General features: G+C 53.2%; 8 protein-coding genes across 8 annotated transcripts; 5 read left to right on the forward strand and 3 right to left on the reverse strand.

Annotated features, from left to right (window-relative positions):
* Positions 1-193: 193 nt before the first annotated feature.
* WHR41_07437 (uncharacterized protein) lies at positions 194-2038 on the forward strand (the record flags this gene model as incomplete). The annotated part of the gene is made up of 1 exon (XM_069376042.1): positions 194-2038. The coding sequence occupies one exon, from the start codon at positions 194-196 to the stop codon at positions 2036-2038; it is 1845 nt and encodes a 614-aa protein (XP_069227057.1).
* A 924-nt stretch (positions 2039-2962) lies between these two features.
* WHR41_07438 (uncharacterized protein) lies at positions 2963-4657 on the forward strand (the record flags this gene model as incomplete). Its single annotated transcript, XM_069376043.1, has 1 exon — positions 2963-4657. The coding sequence occupies one exon, from the start codon at positions 2963-2965 to the stop codon at positions 4655-4657; it is 1695 nt and encodes a 564-aa protein (XP_069227063.1).
* Positions 4658-6624: 1967 nt separating this feature from the next.
* Positions 6625-8652, reverse strand: WHR41_07439 (uncharacterized protein; the record flags this gene model as incomplete). The annotated part of the gene is made up of 9 exons (XM_069376044.1): positions 6625-6693; positions 6750-6811; positions 6865-6996; positions 7046-7265; positions 7319-7404; positions 7455-7813; positions 7875-8014; positions 8070-8239; positions 8298-8652. 9 exons carry the CDS (start codon positions 8650-8652, stop codon positions 6625-6627), a joined length of 1593 nt encoding a protein of 530 aa, XP_069227064.1.
* Positions 8653-9980: 1328 nt separating this feature from the next.
* On the forward strand, positions 9981-11432 carry WHR41_07440 (uncharacterized protein; the record flags this gene model as incomplete). Its single annotated transcript, XM_069376045.1, has 1 exon — positions 9981-11432. One exon carries the CDS (start codon positions 9981-9983, stop codon positions 11430-11432), a length of 1452 nt encoding a protein of 483 aa, XP_069227098.1.
* A 573-nt stretch (positions 11433-12005) lies between these two features.
* Positions 12006-12506, forward strand: WHR41_07441 (uncharacterized protein; the record flags this gene model as incomplete). The annotated part of the gene is made up of 1 exon (XM_069376046.1): positions 12006-12506. The coding sequence occupies one exon, from the start codon at positions 12006-12008 to the stop codon at positions 12504-12506; it is 501 nt and encodes a 166-aa protein (XP_069227097.1).
* A 608-nt stretch (positions 12507-13114) lies between these two features.
* Positions 13115-14145, reverse strand: WHR41_07442 (uncharacterized protein). The gene is made up of 3 exons (XM_069376047.1): positions 13884-14145; positions 13482-13826; positions 13115-13426 (listed from the first exon to the last, which is right to left on the reverse strand). The coding sequence occupies exons 1-3, from the start codon at positions 14096-14098 to the stop codon at positions 13234-13236; spliced, it is 753 nt and encodes a 250-aa protein (XP_069227096.1). The 5' UTR covers positions 14099-14145; the 3' UTR covers positions 13115-13233.
* A 1799-nt stretch (positions 14146-15944) lies between these two features.
* On the forward strand, positions 15945-18230 carry WHR41_07443 (uncharacterized protein). The gene is made up of 4 exons (XM_069376048.1): positions 15945-17135; positions 17189-17402; positions 17454-17612; positions 17671-18230. Exons 1-4 carry the CDS (start codon positions 16108-16110, stop codon positions 18115-18117), a joined length of 1848 nt encoding a protein of 615 aa, XP_069227120.1. The 5' UTR covers positions 15945-16107; the 3' UTR covers positions 18118-18230.
* A 71-nt stretch (positions 18231-18301) lies between these two features.
* Positions 18302-18766, reverse strand: WHR41_07444 (uncharacterized protein; the record flags this gene model as incomplete). Its single annotated transcript, XM_069376049.1, has 1 exon — positions 18302-18766. The coding sequence occupies exon 1, from the start codon at positions 18437-18439 to the stop codon at positions 18302-18304; it is 138 nt and encodes a 45-aa protein (XP_069227099.1). The 5' UTR covers positions 18440-18766.

The following is an 18766-nucleotide window of genomic DNA, read 5'->3' on the forward strand; positions in this document are numbered from 1 at the left end:
CCATCATCATATTAACCGCAAGTGTTTACATGGCAAGAAATCGTGTTTCTCCTTCCTTGTGAACGCCAAAATCGCATCTCAAGACGAGACGTCACCTCGCCGATCTCCGCTGCACGGCCGCCCGCGCAGCTGCTGCAACATCCAAAACCGCCAAATGCCAACCGGCTGCTCGTCCACAAGACAACATGCAGCAATGCTCCGCCGCAGACATGGGCTGAGCACAGCAGCTACCGCGCTGCGGTCTCTCGCTCCCAGCAAACTCCCGCCCTCGACTCTCTCCGAGAACGCCCGCCGGCACGCCTCCAATGCCTCCCACAGCCACGACATCGCCGTCTTAGGCGCCGGCATCACCGGCCTCGCGACCGCCTACTTCCTCTCCAAACAGCTCCCTCGCGCCAAAATCACCCTCTACGAATCCGCGCCCCGCATCGGCGGCTGGCTCGACAGCTCGCGCGTCGACGTCCCCGGCGAGGGAGGCGGCAACGTGCTGTTCGAGAAGGGCCCGCGCACTCTCCGCCCCGCGCAAAATGGCGTTCTGGCCGCCATGTTGATCCAGGAGCTGGGGTTGGAGAACGAGACCATTTTCACCCAGAACACCAGCCCCGCGGCTACCAATCGGTTTCTGTTCTACCCCGACCGCCTGGTCAAGATGCCGCATCCGTCGTATGGGTTTTGGGAGAACTTTCAGAACATCTGGTCGGAGCCCGTGTTCGACAGGATCCTTCCTTCGTTGTTCTGGGAGGTCTGGAAGGATCCGAGGGATGAGAGCGTGAGGGACGAGAGCATCGGGGATTTTTTCGAGAGGCGCTTCAGCAGGACGGTCGTGGAGAGGATTCTGAGCGGGATGATTCATGGGATTTACGCGGGCGATGTTTACAAGCTGTCTGCGAGGAGCTTGTTCCCTAGGCCGTTTAGGGATGAGGTCACGCATGGGGGCGTGATCCAGGGCGCTGCGAAGGCGAGGACGGAGGGGCTGGAGACGACGAAGCGGGAGATGGAGTTCTTGAATGAGATGAAGGCTTACAAGTGGGATGCGAGGCTGCGGAGAGTGCTGAGGGATACTTCGGTGTTTACGTTCAGGGATGGCTTGGGGATGTTGGTCGATCGGCTGGCGCGCAGCTTGTGGGAGGCGGGTAATGTGGATATTCAGACTTCCACGCCGGTCAAGGCCCTCAAGCTCGCGGACGACAAGACGGGCGTCGAGGTGACGACTTTCAAGTCGCCTGATCCTGTCCGCCACGACACTGTCGTCTCTGCCTTGTCGCCGGCTCACCTTAACGCTCTCGCACCGCCAAACACTACCCTCGCCCCGGACACGCCCAGCGTCACCGTCATGACCGTCAACCTCTACTACTCCCAGCCCAACATGCACCCACCGGGCTTCGGCTACCTCATCCCTCTCGCAACGCCTTTCGAAGAGAACCCTGAACGCGCCCTCGGCGTCGTCTTCGACACCGCCTACTCGCCATCGGAAGCAGACACCGACACTTCCCAATGGAACATCAACGACATGGAGCAGCTGACCCGCGAGCGTGAAGCTGGACGCATGATCAACGTCAACGACTTCGCCTGGCACAACTTCCCCTCCAAACCGGTCGTTCAGGATACCGTCCACGCCCGCGGCACAAAGGTCACCGTCATGCTCGGCGGCCACTGGTGGGACGGCTGGCCTGCTTATCCTTCCGAGAAGGAAGGGCTGGAGATGGCGCGCTCGGTCCTCTCGCGCCAGCTGCTGATCCACCAGCAGCCGCAGGCCTGGTCGGTCAATTTGCAGAAGGACTGCATCCCACAGTACACCGTGGGCCACGACGAGCGGCTGAAGCAGGCGCACGCGGGGCTCGCGAGGCAGTATCAGGGTCGCCTGAGGGTTGCAGGGAACTGGATGAAGGGTGTTGGTGTCAATGATTGTCTGAGGAGCGCGTGGGATGTCGTCAAAGGGATTAGGGAGGGGACGGATGGGACTGGATTGGAGCATGTCGGGAACGAGGAGTATGTCAAGTTGAAGCCTGTGAGGGTCGATAGGGGAAAGGAAGAGTAGATGTGGGAGAGAGGGGTTGTACACGATTGTATACATAGATAATTTTATACATGTGGAAAGTACTTTTCCTTTGCGCAGTTGGTTCGAAGGATGTTGAATGAGGGGAGGAGCCGAGCTTGGTTTTCGAAGGCATCCGAAGAGTATTTTTGTGAAGTTTACTTGCGACTCCTGGAAACATCCTACATTGAATAACAATGCCTACTTGTAGTTCTAGCATATTCGTTCACATTCACGTGACACTCGTGTGGCAGGGATGTGAAGCGGCGTTGCTGATCTTGTCCAATTGCTGTCGTCAGATCGCCAAGCTGCCCGACACAGCCCCACCTGCCCATCACACCCTCGCATATGCCTGCCTGAGGGTCACATTGCCTGGTTTCCGTGGGAGGCGATATCACCAACTCGACACTCTCCATCTCTCTCCATCTCCCTCCTATGACAGACGCCAGCGCATCCGCGCATCTACGCTTGGTACAACTCCTCCTGCGCGGCCAGGCAAACATCCCGTTTCTTGTGCCGCGTCGAGTCCTCGAATCAGTGAGCTCGTCGGCCTGGCGAGGCTCGTTCATGTCTTTATCTTGCTCCGGTGAGCGGCGCGAAATCCCATCATCGACAGTCTAATGTTTTGCTTTGCTGCGGCCGCAGCGTCTATTGTCAAGTGAAGCTGCGACCGGAGAATCATCAAAGTGAAGCGAAGCGGCGACTTGGGCAGCAAAGTGGGACGCCGCTTACCATTCTGCGACCGCGCATTCGCCGTCATCTGGCAGGCATCTTCGTATCACCACAATACAATTGTCCTCGCGACCATAGACCATGGCGGAGAGTCTGCAATCATCGCGCCGCCCACGCGCTCAGCGCGACCTTTCCAATATTCCCGGATTCAATCACTCTCGGCGTTCCTGGACCGGTAATGGCGTGCACATTACCATGGAAACTGCTACATATGCGAGTCCTGGATCCTTCTTCCGCAGCAACACTGCCGACGGCTTCAGTGGTTTCAACGACTTCCTCCAACCACAGTCCAGACGGACTCGAACCGCCACTGGAGGAGGCGGATTGTTCAGCGGGGGTTTTCTGGGAGGTGCCATTAACTTACTAAATGATGCTGCGAGTGCTCAGACGAGGCGAGAGAGGCCGACGAAGAGGGTTGCTCGAGATGAGTACTTCACGGAGTCGGAAGACGAGGCCTCGGACCAAACCGACAGCGAGGACGATCTGGCTTATGGCTCCTTACCGCGGACATCTGCGCAGCAGCCTAACAAGTCGATGTTTGGCAAGCTGAAAGATCGAATCCTTGACCATGGACATCACCGAGGCAACAGACCCCGTGAAGGGCAACGGCCTGGTAACGTGCGCCGCGACTCACAGTCTGATGCAAGGAGCTACCGAACACAGTCTCCAGAAGCGCAAAGAGGGAACAGACGGCAGCCTACCGTGGACTATGATGAGACGCCCGAAAGCTCGCCCGATCGCTCCACTGGTCCTCGACCATCTACCCGGGATGGCATGAGGGAACGGATTGAGCGTGAAGTGGCAGCCCTACAGCGCGCAGTCGAGAGCGAAAGGAAACAATATTTGCACGCAAAGTATCAGTTCCAGCAGGCTTCACAGCGGAACATGATTGACCCGGAGCATGTGCAGGTCTTACTTGACCGCGTGAAAACACATGGGACGCTTCTGGCATCAGCGCAGCGAAATTTACAAGTCGCCAAAGAGCAACAGCGACGGCATACTTCCACCCGTCAACCGCAAGGTCGTCCGCAGCGTCGCCCGTCCCCTCCAAGAGAGCCATCGTATCAACTCGAAGATAGTGACGATGACGATTACGAACCATATCCTCGCCAATCATTTGATCCATTCTCTGGTTCATCACGGCACGGTAATCTTTTCGAACAGTCCTTCCGCCCATCGGCCACCTTCGATCCTCTCGGCAGCTTCCGCGTGTTCGACCGTCTCTTCGCTGATGCAGATACGTCGTTCCACGGCCATGGGACCGGTTTCCAATTTTTCGCGGGTCCCGGCGGCACATCTTTCAAGCGCACGAACTTCGGAGAGCCGGGCACAGGCCCATCTCGCGGACCTAATCGACCCAGGACGTTCCATGACGTCCCGCCCCAACCTCAATCCGCTCCCCGAATGGCCCCTCGGATGCCATCAAATTACCTCCGCGCCGCAGAGGCCGCAAAACTCTTTGCAACCTACAACTCGACCTGGAACTCCCTTTCTGCCACTTTTCCCAAGATTCCCTACCCAACGCGGACCCTCCTCGCTCCCGCCCTAGCGGACCCTTCCACCATTGCGCATCAATCCGCACACACTTGGTCTACAGAGCAGACGATGCAGGCCAACACGGCGCTCTTCTTCTTACTCGCGCTGGGTTTCTCCCCGCTCATCTCCGACGCAGGGACAGTGACGTTTGATCGCCTCGCGGCGGACGAAGCGAGCGTCAAAGCACTGCTGACGGTCCTGAAGAAAGAGAAGATGCGCTGGCACAGTGATCGATTGGGCAGAAGGAATGAGGATATTCCTGGCGGAGGGGTAAATGAGGAGCTTCAGAGGGATGAGAGGGCTCGGGCGGTGTTTCATGGGGTTTGTGCTTTGATGGAGTTTGCGATGGAATGAATCACTTGGTTGAGGATGGCATTGAGGGGCATTGAGTGTGGATTGTAATGGAACGGAAGACTGTGTGGATTGATGGTAATGAAGTTAATGAGATAGATCAGCAACCATGAAAGGCTTCCTTAAGCAATCAGGATTCAGTCTCGCAGAGCGATATCCGCATTGCCGACGTGACGAACAACCTGCCCCCAAAACCTCTCTCTCCCACCATCCCTCTTCCCCTCTCTCCCATCCCAAACCTCCCTGATTCCCTGCAAAACGTCCACCGCGCCCGCCAACTCCCTTACAAGCGCCGTGCGCCTTTTCCGCTCCGCCCTTACACCTTCCACCAATACCTCTAGAGCCGCACACCCAACTTCCAGCTTCTTCCACGCAACTCGAACATCCTCCACCCTCACCCCGCCTCCCCTGCCACTCACCTCTTCAAGCTTCCGGGCGGACAAATCCTCACATCCCCGCCAGTCGTCGATCGCTTCAAGCAACCGCACCGCGTGCTTACCGAAGGACGCCTCCGGCACAGGCTCGACGTCGCCCTCGTCGGTTTGCTGCTGCTGCTGCTGCTGTTGCCGATCGGGCACGCCGCGGTAGTCCAGCTTACAGGCCCAGAGGTGTGCCTTGGTGGGTTCGTCGATGTAGGCGCTGACGTAGAGTGTGTCGTTGCGGAACTCGGCTTCGAGGTTCTCGGCGTAGGAGAGGAAGGCGGTCAAGGAGGTGTAGAGGGCGCGAGCAGCGGCTGGGAAGGGGATGGTGTTTCTTTTCCGGATGGGTTTTGTCGCTGGTCGTGGTGGCGTAGTAAGAGTAAGCGTTTGAAGATTGTATGAAGGGAAGGTGGAGAGTTGGTGGAGGTTTGTGCTGGCGTGGTAGGGATTGAGGGAGCTGTGGCCGGTTGAGAGCATCCAGAAGCCTTGTCTGGGATGCGATAGAAAGGCATCGTCAAGTATTGAGGCGCCGGACCTACGGGAAATGAAGTTGTGCAGATGGGTGGCGCGAGACAAGCCCCTCCGATTGGGTACGAGGTCTGTTTCGGCCATGAATGATGCTATGGCAGCTTCGTTGAGCTTAGGAGAGTGATTGATGCAAGACCAAAGATGGGAGTGGAGATGAAGGTTTATGCAATATTAAGTGCCACAGTGTGTTCGATGTACGTATTGCTCTGTAAGGTCTGCGAGGTATTCGATTCTTGCAGCCTTGCTTCTGCCTTTAATAATGTAGGAGGGTACAAGTATTTGCTTTCATCTGACAAAATCCCGAAGAGCTTGGTTTTGACCCAAATGGTCAGTCGTATGCTGAGTACCTACTCGCAGGCAATCTTGTACTTGGCTCCAGCATGGCACAAAGCATATAACTACTGGCAGAGCTCGAGTGAGACGCCAAGTGGGACGTGTTGCTTATTTGCTGTCACTTCCGAAGTGAGCTTATGTAGCAAACATGCCTAGAGTCTCGTGATATCCACCTTGAAGCTAGATGTGCAAGAGACTGGAAGTCGGGATCAATGCCAGCAAGACGATGCCAGCTGGTCCATCTCCACTCCGGCGCTTGTGTTCACACTAGGATCCAGTAGAAACGTTCGGGTCCATAGAAACGCTTCGCAGCTTGAGAAGACCGAACGTGCTACCACCAGCACGTACAGCGCAGATCGAAAATTGCCAGTTCCATATTCATTGTGCTTACGCTGCACGTATCCCATCTCAAAACCCTTCTTGGGTGCCTTTTCCGTCGAAACAAGCGAGTCACGACCCAAGCACGCGAGGTGTAGAGTGGGAATGAGCATACTAAGCAGATTCGAGAAGTCGGAGTCATCTGCATAATGTTACTTTAAATTATATTCAGGATAGTATATTTGCGGACAGTATTAATCAAGATGCGGGTGTTCTATCAACTATGTTCAACATTCTTGCGGGCAATCATAGCTCGCCACTAGATAGATGATTAACAAAAGCTACTTTTCTTCTCTCGACGAACCACGGAAATCATACCTTCGGGTTAAAGAAGTAGATAGGAATACCGAGAACATAAATGCCTGTGAAGACACCAAAGAGCTACAAGCGTCGTGTAAGCGTCACGAATTGCCTCGGGGGAGCAGTGGACGACTCACCAGCATGTAGGCGGTCAGATAGTTCCAAGTATGAACCATGGGGAGAATACCATAGGTAGCGCCTAGACTATCATCAGTTCTGGATCAGCTTGAAGCAGTGACAGGTACGCCTTACCAAAGGATACGATGTTCTTCATACCAACCACAAGTACGAGTGCTGGGCCTGGGTTGCTCGGGTAGGCTTCAGATGCGAAATGAGTTGATGTAATGATGGAAACGACAAATCCAAACTGCTGCAGTGTCCAGCCTGTACCAAGATTAGCAGCTATAAATGCGAGTGTCCGGGAATGACATACCCATGATGATGGCCCAGACACTATAAGACTCGGGCTTGTCCGCAGCCAATGCGTAAATGATGATACCAATCATGCAAACAATGGTGGGCACGATCAAGATGACGAGCGAGTCTTCAGGTATGTGGGTGCCATTGCGTCGTTTTGCAAGCCAGACATTGGTCTTATCGCCTAGCCACCCCGACCAGAACATTGCGATCAGTGCAATGGGTAGGATGCCACACTAGACATGATGCGATTAGTGTATAGCTACCCGTGACTGAATGGAAGACATACGTTGATAAGTCCGACGGAGCCTTGAGGCCAGCTATAGCCTCCCGTCAAGATGAGACCATAAGTCAAAGACATGGAAATGCCGACGCCTATTCTATTAGTATTTTGATGTCGTGATTTGCACGAGTAAAGGACTCACCCAAAGTGATAGAAGTGGCAAGGATTGCCCAGACGACGGCCGGCGAGCTCAATGACGAGAGGATCTTCCAAACGACACTGATCGCCAACATGAAACCGTTCGGAGCGACGGTGCTTACGGGATTGAGAGATTGAACGTATGTCCGCTTGGATTCCGGAGAAGTGACAGCAGGCGCTTCAGTGATGCCATTTGCTCTTGCCTCTTCTTCAGATATGACAAGAGTGACACCGAACTCGTCAGTGTAGTACATTTGACCTCCTATAGACATCGAAGATCGTGTGTATCGCGTTTCTGGGAGGCAGAAGAATACCATCATGCATCCAAGGCCGTTGAGAATGGTCATTAGCCAATAGAACCATCTGTGACCAAGTCAGCATTACATTGTAAGATTCATGGATTCGTGGTGCAAGATCGATTTACCTCCAGCCAAGGTTCTGAGCGAGATAGCTCACTGTGATAGTGAAGACTGCGTTGACACAGCTTTGTGCGCCCCAATAGAATCCGAACAGGAGCCCCCTCTCGTCGATGAAGGAGATATCTGTGATTACAAGAGGAAGTACCTGCTCCGGTTAGCGGCATGCGCGCTGAAGTTTTGCTCGTTGGTAAACGACTTACCGATTCTGTGGCACCTGCAGCAATGCCTTGTAAGATGCGGCATGCCATATGTGTGTCGTAAGACTGGCACACAGCAGCTCCGATGGTGGAGCCGAGGAGAAGCAAAGTACAGGCCAGGAGAACTGGGCGGCGACCAAATACAACAGACAAGGGAAGAATTACGAAAGCTCCTGTATCGGCCAAGGTCACACAAATGCACAGCGCAGAGACTATTTCGCTGTGACTTACCTAGTGCCATTACCAGACTCGGGTATGTTGTCAAGTTCACAACGTCCTGTGTACTCATTCCCTGTGGCGTGTACTCCTGCATCCAGAACTCTAGAATAGGTCCAGCACCACCAACAAGCACCAGAGAGAAGATTGAGAACCAACAGCAGGTGACCACGATTCCAGCTTTCCGCCATTTGTTCATGTTGAGAGGGTCGTTGGGATCTGAAGATGGCACTGGAATGCGACGCACATTGCCATCGGCATCTACCAGCTTGACGTCTCCATCGGTTGGTGCTGGTGCACTCGACGGTTTGTCATAGGCGGCCTCGAGGTGCTCGACATCGATATCATGTAATTTCTCAGCCGTGGCCATAATGATTGCCGATAGAAACGTAGAAGGGATAGTTCTGGAGATTCAACGAGAACGTGGAACCCCGTTTAAAAAAGCGATCCTTCGCAATCAGCGGAGTCGCTAGAGTTAGAGATAGTGATGTTGTCGACGATTATAAGATGTCGATCTATATATGCCTTCAAGTCTTGAATACCAAGAGACTCTGCCGAAAGACAATGTGGGGAAGGTTTAATCTCGCAGGGAGCTAGTTCGCTCCAATATCGTGCGGCGTGCGAACAGGACGAATACGTTGCCGCGTAATCTATCGTCTATGGCAAGTGGCAGCATACACTTCCGCGTGGCTGCGTTACCGTGTTCGAACCTCTTGCGGAAGGGGTGGGGGTTGCTGTCGGGACCACCTCAATGACAAGGAACCTCTCCCACAGGACTCTTCCCCACCCCGACCGTGTTCCGTCTTGAGGATTCGCGCCGCTGGGGCGCGCATGTCGACCACGGTATTACTTTTATCCAGATATACCGATACTTTCGTCCAGACATACCGCCGTGTGTTTGCTCTAGCTATCTTGTTGCAACCAAGCCACCAGAATCTCGATCCCCACGAGTAGACATTCAATTGCAGCCATGGGCTGTCCGTTCCAAAATCCACGTGCCCTTTTCGCAGACCTCGCAACGATACGAGCAATTCCAGGATTTCCTTTCTCCGAACATTTTCAAGCTCACGTGGTATCGAGATACGACGACATAGTCGAGGTGCTCGAGCGACCGGACGTCTTTTCATCGAAGCCAACAGTTCCCGAAACGCCGCCATTCGTCAAAGAGATCTTCGCCGGCAAGGTTCCTGATGGATCCACCTTGCTCAACTGGGACAACCCAGACCATGATCGATTGCGTCGATCGGTGGCTTCATTCTTTGTGCCAAGGAGATTGCAGCGCTTCGAAGCTACCATCGTACATGAGGCAAACAAGCTTGTAGATGGGTTTGTGAGTAGCGGCCATTGTGATTTGAAAGCCAACTTCGCCCTACCACTACCGCTGAAGATCATTGCAACGGTGGCCTAGACCCGGCCAGATGGGAATGGATAGGGCGCTCACTCGCTCTTTTCGGTGGACACGCAGCGTTGCGCACTGGGACAACTGAGGAGCAGATTCAGGGCATCCTGGATCTTCACGAATATATTGCTGAGCTCATACAAGAACGGAAAACAGACCGCCGTGACGACCTCATCAGTCACATTTGGAACGAGCGGGACGACAAAGTCGTCAAGATGACGGACATGGATCATCTCATGATGATCCCAGGCTTGTTACTTGCTGGCCATGAGACCACAACTAATTTTCTTTGTATGTCCATGTCTCACCTACTCGCCAACGGGATGTGGCGGGAGGCCACCCAAGACGATGATACCTGCAAGATAGCTCTCGAAGAGCTCCTCCGATTCGAGTCGGCCATTACTGGTATGCGCAGAGTCGCGACGACCGACACGTTCATAGCTGGCCAACCGATCAGAGCAGGCGCGCCTCTTTTTGTCGCATACAACTCGGGGAGTCGCGATCCTACCGTGTTTGATGAGCCAGACACGATCGATCTTCGCCGCGCCTCGAAGCTGCAACATCTAGCTTTCGGAAAAGGCATTCATGCATGCCTAGGAGCTCCATTGGCGCGCCTACTGGTGCGACTAGAGATGCGCGTTCTGGCAGATCGGCTTCCCGGACTTCAACTTCTCACCTCATACTCTAAGACTGAATATATCCACGTGCACGAGGGGCGTGGTCTAGAGGAACTGCACGTCTCATGGGAGCCACAACAACTTCAATCCGACAGGCAGTCTCCTGTAATCTCGAGAAATCTGACAGCTAGCGCTGAATCAGAAATCTCTCTCCACATTGCTGAAAAGAAGAAAGTAGCCGACAACGTTGTACAATTCACCCTCGAAGCAGAAAAAGGTAAGGCACTACCGTCATGGGAGCCTGGTGCGCACATCGACATTAGCATCGGAGACTTGGGCTACCGTCAATACTCACTCTGCCATGACACGCAAGAAGTCGATCGCTGGCGCATTGGAATTTTGCGTGACTCCGGTGGCCTGGGAGGGTCACAGTACTTGCATGAGGCGATTAAGGAAGGCGATCACATCAGAGTGCGAGGGCCGCGAAACCATTTCCAGCTTCAGCCTTCCACGCGATATCTGTTCGTCGCAGGCGGTATCGGTATCACTCCGATCACCTCGATGATCAAAGCAGCGGAAAAGGCCCAGGCGCAGTACAAAGCCATATACCTTGGCACGGCAAGGTCATCCATGGCATACTGCGACGAGCTTTCCAAAAACCCTCAAGTTACGATCTGGGCAAAAGACGAGAAGGGTCCGTTCGATGTTCAGACTTTGGCGAGGGAGAACTCGCAAGGACTGAAAATCTACTGCTGTGGTCCTGAGCGGCTCATCACCGCGGTGGAAGCAGCTTGTACTGCGTTTCCATTAGGAACACTCAACGTGGAATATTTCGCCGCGAAGGACCGCTCTAACCTCGAGGATGGGCCTTTCCAGGTTGAGCTGGCGCGGAGCAAGCGAGTCTTGGATGTGCCCAAGGATCAGACACTCCTCCAAGTTCTCAACGCCAACGGAGCGGGTATCCTTTCGACATGCTCGAGAGGCACATGTGGAACGTGCGAAGTCAGTGTGCTTTCGGGCATTCCTGAGCACAGGGATACTGTGTTGACGCCTTCAGAAAAATTAGAAGGCAAAACGATGATGCCTTGTGTGTCGCGATGTGCAACAGGTTTACTGTCGCTGGACCTCTGGTAGAACTCTACCTTGTGTTGAATTGTGCTGATACTACCCCAACATGAATGTCTCCCCGTGAGTCAAGCACTTCAAAAGCCGAAGCCAAGTTCGCTAAGGTGACTAGCAAGTCGACTATTTTGCGGCTGAGATGCTCGTCGCAGCCGAACCAGCCTCCACTTCCATGGCACAAGCCCCTAGTCCCCACAAAGTTCTCGTTCTTGCCGTCATTAGGATTCACACGATACACACGTGTCGACTGTGCGCAAGAAGCGAGCACCAAGTGTCCGCAGAAGGGATTGTCGGTGTGTGCCTGACAGGCTTGTTTGATAATGACCAGCAATCAGCTTTCCTTTTATGGCATGACATGCCTCAAGAGCAGAGTCATGGCGCAGGCGCGAAGGAATGTCGAACTTCGTGTTCGCAAGCTCTCTTGATGGAAGAATCCGAAAGCAACATCGTAGGTGCGACTGCAGGGAAACTAGGGCGCCTGAGAGAAACATAAGAAACCCAACGGCTACCTGTCGTTTCCTCGTCAAAGCAACAGCAAACACCAAACACTACAACCACCGACCCATTGTTCCCAATCGATCCACCATGCCTTCCATCAAAAGCGCCTTCTTCGCCCTCGCAGCCGCCGCGGTGACTGTGCAAGCCGAGCACCTCAGAGTCGTCTGGTCCGCCGGAAGTTTCAGCACCATCCCCGGACCATCAGGTGGAAGCGAGTCTGGCCATTACTCTGGCTTTGCGATCATCCGCGACGACGGCGAAGCCATCTACGATGAGGGGTACCCCTACGGCTACAGCCCTTGCTTCAACACCGGCGGCGGCCGCGAATTTGCCATTGAGGGGGATTGTTGGGACAGTCAGTTCAGATTCCACTGCGAAGCTGACTTCGGAGGGTCGCCAGAGTCTTGTGCTGTCAAGGATGCCAGTGGAAATGTTCTCGGAGAGGGGACTGGGCAGTCCGATATTGACTTCATTGGCATCGCTATCGGCATCGACGCTTCCTGTGTGGTTGAGTTCGAGTCTGATGGAGGCGGCTGCCCCGTTGACAATGGCAATGGCCCGTTGCATGCCACAGGAAAGTCGGTCTAATCGTGGTCTCGGTCTTGTCTGCCAGACATTGAATAGCTCGGAGGATCTCGAATCACTGACCAGTGGCTTCACGATGTCTGTTACTCAGAATGCTGCGTGGAGGCTCGGGGGACTCTTCCAACAGGATACATCATACGACAACAACACTCTTTTGATTCTCACCTTGGTCCACCGACGCTATTACCCAAGGGCCTTTATTAGTCGTATGCGATATTGCTTTCTCTACCATTCGAACACCCTGCAGCTTTTGATATCAAGTACAGTTGAACGCTATAAGATTTCCGCCCAGAAGCATGCGAACCTGTAGATATCATCTGCGAGGAGCACACTAGGAGTAATTTGGCATCTCGCCCTGGCTAGCAGTCTTTGCGCGCATCCCCCCGGGTTACACGAGTTCTTGTCTCCGTATTCTATGCGAGGATATTCGTCGTGACTGAAGCAATCATGACTGCGATGACAGGAAGTAAGCTTATCAGACAACCCTCGAGCCAGATTGTGACAGGATGCTTCATGCTCGCGATATGCAATAATGCTCTGCGGATCAAACTCCACATCGAATAGTCTAATGCTCGGGCTGGAAGAAAAGGTGTTTGATGTGAGAAAGGGAGTCAAAATAGCAGATCATGGTAAAGAACGTGTGTGTTCACAGGCACGTCGTCTGAACTATGTGTGTTTGTTTCTAACAAAATCAAAGCCCTAAGAGAAGCACGACTTCCTTCCTCCGCCGTCACTCGAGTTTGTTTTTCGTTGCGAAGAAAATCTTCACGTAGAGAAAAGGGTAAATCGTTTCGGGAATCAAGGTCAGGATGATGATTCCGATGCTCCATGACGACCCGACGTATTCCCAGTTCTGTGGGACATTCCAGTAACGCCAGAAGAACACGCCGTACGCAGTGTAGCATCCAATATACCTTGTCAACCTATGGATATTGTGAGCATGATGACATAACAATGATAATCCGCTCAAACACTTACCACATCTCGAGAGAATGCCCTTTCAAGCTCTGATCTTGCCACAATGAGATAAGACACGCCCATCCGATGGGGAACTGAAGTAGTATCCCTGTCCAGTACGCAGTGAATTGCTCACGAGGGTCTGGGTAGAACCTCGTTAAAGCTTCGAGGCCGCCTAAACCAAGAAGAAAAAGGCCAACCATATTGCGCGTATACTTGCGTCGTTGATCAGGAGTGTAGACTCGCTTCATTATGACATATGCCAGAGCGAAGTCCAGCTCAACCCATGCGAGGAAGCATAGACGTTCAAGATTGGTTGTGGTGGTCTTGAGAGCGTAGAATACTTCGTACGCCATTGTCCAGGAACTAACGAACGGATACATAAGCACTCTTCTCGGTGATTACGAAGAATCTCCAACGTACAGAAATTGGACACTGCCAAATCTGGCAAATGGCAGAGTCCTGTCACCATAAACGCGAAAAAGAATGAATAGATAGCAGAGCGCGTATATCACTCCGCATGAGATTATCAGGCCATCCTGAACAAACAGGTAAGATTCTGGAGGATTGAGCTTGAGGTCTGACGGTTGGACAATAAGATGCCCAACCTTGTTGGCCAGAGCGAAATTTTCCGACATGGTATGCCGTGTAAACGCGATCGACGAGAATGTTGAAGTAGTTCTCAGCACCTACAAGCATCCCGGTCCGGTACGTGCAATAAATACCTTGTCCCGGCATTCACCGGAGATCCACGTGGAGCCGATGACGTTCTGTGCCGCGGAAACCACTCCGACATCTCCGACTTTCGATCCATGATCACAGTTTGCTTGGCATGCTGAGAGGTCGGCGTCATCTCAAGGCGAGGTGACTGAGTTGATGGGCCTTGTATTCAGCTGTGAATGGAGCTGCGAGGATCAAAAGCCTGATGGCTGCTTCGAAAGTTTTGCATTCAAAATTCTGAATGGCGTGGTCCAGAAAAACATATGTACTTGCGTACTGCTTCGATGATCCGAGCTCTTTCTTATTGGACAGCACCGCAAAATACCAGGGTACCGCTATATGGCGTACTTGAGGACGAAGAAGCTGCTTTTATTGGGTGATTGCTAGGCATGCATGGCTGCTTCTTGTGCCAGAAAATCCTGGAACCACGTGCGCCTCGAAAGATGTACTCCTCAAGCACGTCGAACCCACAATCACAATTGTCTACATTCGAAACACCACGTATGTGAGCTGTTTCTGTACTCATAGCTATTCTCGATCATCACTTTCGAGAGCCTCAATTCAAACGAAACGCACGAGTACGAAGACAGAAGATCAAGGCGCGAGGATTGTACAAGACCATCCCATTTGCAATGGACTCGGATCCGACCAGGCAGGCTCTCGAACATGCCATCGACAAGGGTTTGTTTCTGGCTTCGCAGCCCACGCTCGCGACGTAATGACATATGCTTAGTGACTACCTGCAGGGATGTTGCCAACATCGAGGCGTGAAAGATCCGAACCAGCAAGAGCATCATCTTTCGAGGTCTAAAGTATAAGGATCTGGAGGGCATCACAGAAATATTCATCTAGTATCCCAAAATGAACGCTGGTAAGGTCAGTGGGGATCATCTCGCGTTTCTACTGCTCTAGACTCACCAGCCAATACCTTCACCATTTACTCAGCGAGCGGAGCCTCCGCAACATCGCTTGCAGTCTTGGAGGGTCGCGATGGATCATGCGATGCTCATTGGAGAAGGTTCAGGGGCTCTTCAACGCGTGCAATCCAGCTCCATCTCGCCTGCGTTATCCACAGTGGTTGAGCTGTAGTTGACACAAGAAAGGCAATGGCCGATGCACATGCAGAGTAAGCTGAGCAGATTTAACGTCGGCGCATAGAATCAGCCTCAGCCTTGGATGATCTGTCGAAACCCTAATAAGGCTTCCGCAAAGCACTGATCATCCGGAAGATGCGAGATCCGTCCTACACTGCGGCGACGTATACTGTGACCAGGAGCCTCACGTAAGGCTGAAGATAGAGAGTGCTGAAGTCCGAGCGCATCGTCACTATTCCGCCCTTCCCTTGTTGTCGACGTGTCTGGTTGCAAGCAGTCCGGTCACCAGTATGTCCCGGAGTATGGTGGCAGTGGCGGGCCTTGTGGGAAGCGCATGGCACCAACATCATTGCAGGCTCCTTCCTCATCTGCTCTCGTGTATTCGCTTTGGTTGAACTAGCTCCAGGCCTGGGCGTGCGCGCCTTGCAGCACATGATGGCGCCGCCTGCAATGGCTTGCAGGATTGATGGGGCATTTGCGGAGAAGTGGGTAGGTGGACTCACACTGGCTCCTGGGAAATTGCTTGAGCGCTGGTTGCTCGGCTCGGCGACGCCCACATGGGGTATGGCCCCGCGCGCGCCGTTCCTTACTTGAAGATGGTCGGTCCGAGTATAACATCTCGCTTGTCGATAGTACTCAACTCTAAAGAACCTCGCTTATTGGCCTCACAGACGCAGCACCTTGCGATCTCATGTGAAAATGCCGCAACAGCATGACCGCAGCTCGAAGTCGACGACATGTACATATAAATAAGACGGGAGACATCTCTCACAAACGCTGTCCTTTTCCACAGCACAGCGCTCAGCTCCGTTTGACAGCATTCTCCTGTCATCATGCTTCTCAAGTCATTCCTTCCTCTCATCGCTGCGGCAACTGCTGCTCCGGCGCCCGCAGCGCTTGAAGCCAGAGCCACAGGCTCTTTGACCTCATGGCTGGCCTCAGAGAGCCCGGTCGCACTCCAGGGCGTCCTGAACAATATTGGAGCTGCGGGCTCAAAGGTCGCTGGCGCAAAGTCAGGCATCGTTGTTGCCTCTCCGTCCAAGTCTAACCCGGATTACTTCTACACGTGGACTAGGGACGCAGCTCTGGTCTTCAAAATGCTCGTTGACGAGTTTCTCGCTGGCAAGACCAGCCTCGAAACCCAGATTCAGGACTATATCAGCTCTCAGGCCGCTCTACAGGGTGTTTCCAATCCTTCCGGTGGACTTTGCTCAGGTGGTCTGGCCGAGCCCAAGTACAACGTCGACTTGTCCGCCTTTACCGGCGCCTGGGGTCGTCCTCAGCGTGATGGCCCTGCGCTCAGAGCGACTGCAATGATTGCCTATGCGAGATACCTCATCAGTAAAGGTCAGACTTCCACCGTCAACTCTATTATCTGGCCGATCGTGCAAAACGACTTGTCATACGTCACTCAGTACTGGAACCAGACCGGATTTGACCTTTGGGAGGAAGTCAATAGCGCTTCTTTCTTCACCACTGGTGTGCAATACCGGGCCTTGGTTGAAGGAAGTGCACTTGCCTCTCAACTGGGCACTTCGTGTTCCCACTGCAACTCTCAGGCACCTCTCCTGCTCTGCTTCTTACAGTCTTACTGGACCGGCTCTTATGTGCGCTCCAACACTGGCGGTGGGCGCTCCGGCAAAGACGCAAACAGTATTTTGACTAGTATCCACCTTTTCGACCAGGCAGCAACTTGTGACTCAAACACATTCCAGCCGTGTTCTGACAAAGCACTCGCAAACCACAAAGTCGTCACCGATTCATTCCGATCCATCTATTCTATCAACTCTGGATTTGCAGCCGGTGTTGGTGTTGCAGTCGGCCGTTACCCTGAGGACGTGTACTACAACGGTAACCCCTGGTGAGTACTTTGTCTGCAGGTACTTCGAAAGCTAGAAACTAATATAGACATAGGTACCTTGCTACATTCGCCGCTGCCGAGCAACTGTACGACGCAGTCTACCAATGGAAGAAAATTGGCTCTTTGTCAATCACGTCGACTTCCCTGGCATTCTTCAAGGACGTTTACCCTTCGGCAGCAGTCGGAACATACGCTTCCTCGACGTCGACCTTCACGTCAATCACTGATGCGGTCCTCAAGTATGCTGACAGCTACATGTCAAATGCCGTAAGTGATCACCGATAGTTTTATCCATGACTCTGCTAATTAGGTACCAAGCAAAAATATACTCCCACGGATGGCTCCCTAGCCGAGCAATACCTTCGCTCGAACGGCAATCCGACATCAGCTACTGACCTCACTTGGTCTTACGCTGCATTTTTGACTGCGTTCAACGCTCGCGCCAACGTGATGCCTGCATCTTGGGGTGCTTCTTCTGTAAGTTTCGTGGGAGCTACCTGGTGATTAGCCAAGCGCAGTCCTAATATTCTGTTAGGCCAAGCTTCCCTCTGTCTGCTCCAGCGGTTCAGCCAGCGGCCCTTGTAGCTCCGCAACCAACACGGCATGGCCATCAAGAACCTCGTCGCCCTCCAGCACAACCACTTCTGGCGGCTCTTGCGCTACTCCGACTCTCACCACGGTAACTTTCAACGAAAGGCGCACGACTACCTTCGGCCAAACCGTCTACATCGTGGGCAGCATCCCTCAGCTGGGCAATTGGGATGCCAACTCCGCGAAAGCTCTGTCAGCGACAAGATACACGAACAGCGATCCCCTATGGTTCGTGTCTCTGGGTCTGCCGGCTGGAACCACCTTCAAGTACAAGTATTTGATCAAAGGCTCGGATGGTAACATCGTGTCTTGGGAGAGCGATCCCGACAGATCTTACACTGTGCCCGCCAACTGCGCCGGGATCGCCTCGAAATCGGACACTTGGAGGTGATCGCGCACTGCATCTACCGATTACACCAACTCCGCTGTGACAACTTGAAAATGACAGTCTAGCTAGCATCATGACTAGACCGGAAAATGCATCGAAGTATCGTCCAATTAACACCCTTAAAGTGATCCTTGATTCCTCCGTCATATTCCTGAGCTAAGAACCCTGAACCCAACGCTTCAAAAGTCTATGGATTCCAAGCATCAATGGCGCGGACTCCACTAAGAACATCCGGCAAGCCTTTTTCTCTCACCAGAAGAACGTCTTCATGCCTAACGCCGAACTGATCAACAAGATACACACCTGGCTCGCTAGTGAAAGCCATGCCAGCTCTCAAAGGCGTCTTTTTGTTACCCTTGTTGAGGTAAGGGCTCTCATGAGCCTTGATCCCAATACCATGCCCGACCCTGTGAGTGAAGGCATCGCCGTAGCCCGCTTTTTCAATAACTCCACGCGCTGAAAGGTCCACATCCGCAGCGGTGTGGCCCAGCGTCAGAGCCGACAAGGACTGCGTCTGCGCTTCGAATACAACGTCCCAGACCTTCAGCTTGTGCAGAGGTGTGCATAATCAATCAATTCAAGTTTCAGGGCCCTGACTTGATTGATTGCCAAGGATTTTTCAGATTGATTGATTGCTTACTTCACATCGACC

The sequence above is a fragment of the Cladosporium halotolerans genome (assembly GCF_011745625.1).
Source record: "Cladosporium halotolerans strain TM138-S3 chromosome Unknown Sca30, whole genome shotgun sequence".
NCBI classification, from domain to species: Eukaryota; Fungi; Ascomycota; class Dothideomycetes; order Cladosporiales; family Cladosporiaceae; genus Cladosporium; species Cladosporium halotolerans.

Coding starts and splice junctions, on each gene's coding strand:
- WHR41_07442 (XM_069376047.1), bottom strand. CDS start 14,098: ATGTCGGAAAATTTCGCTCTGGCCAACAAGGTTGGGCATCTTATTGTC. Junction 13,827..13,883: donor TTTGGCAGTGTCCAATTTCT/GTACGTTGGAGA, acceptor TCCGTTCGTTAG/TTCCTGGACAATGGCGTACG. Junction 13,427..13,481: donor GGGCATTCTCTCGAGATGTG/GTAAGTGTTTGA, acceptor CAATATCCATAG/GTTGACAAGGTATATTGGAT.
- WHR41_07443 (XM_069376048.1), top strand. CDS start 16,108: ATGCTTCTCAAGTCATTCCTTCCTCTCATCGCTGCGGCAACTGCTGCT. Junction 17,403..17,453: donor ACAGCTACATGTCAAATGCC/GTAAGTGATCAC, acceptor TTAGGTACCAAG/CAAAAATATACTCCCACGGA. Junction 17,613..17,670: donor CATCTTGGGGTGCTTCTTCT/GTAAGTTTCGTG, acceptor ATATTCTGTTAG/GCCAAGCTTCCCTCTGTCTG.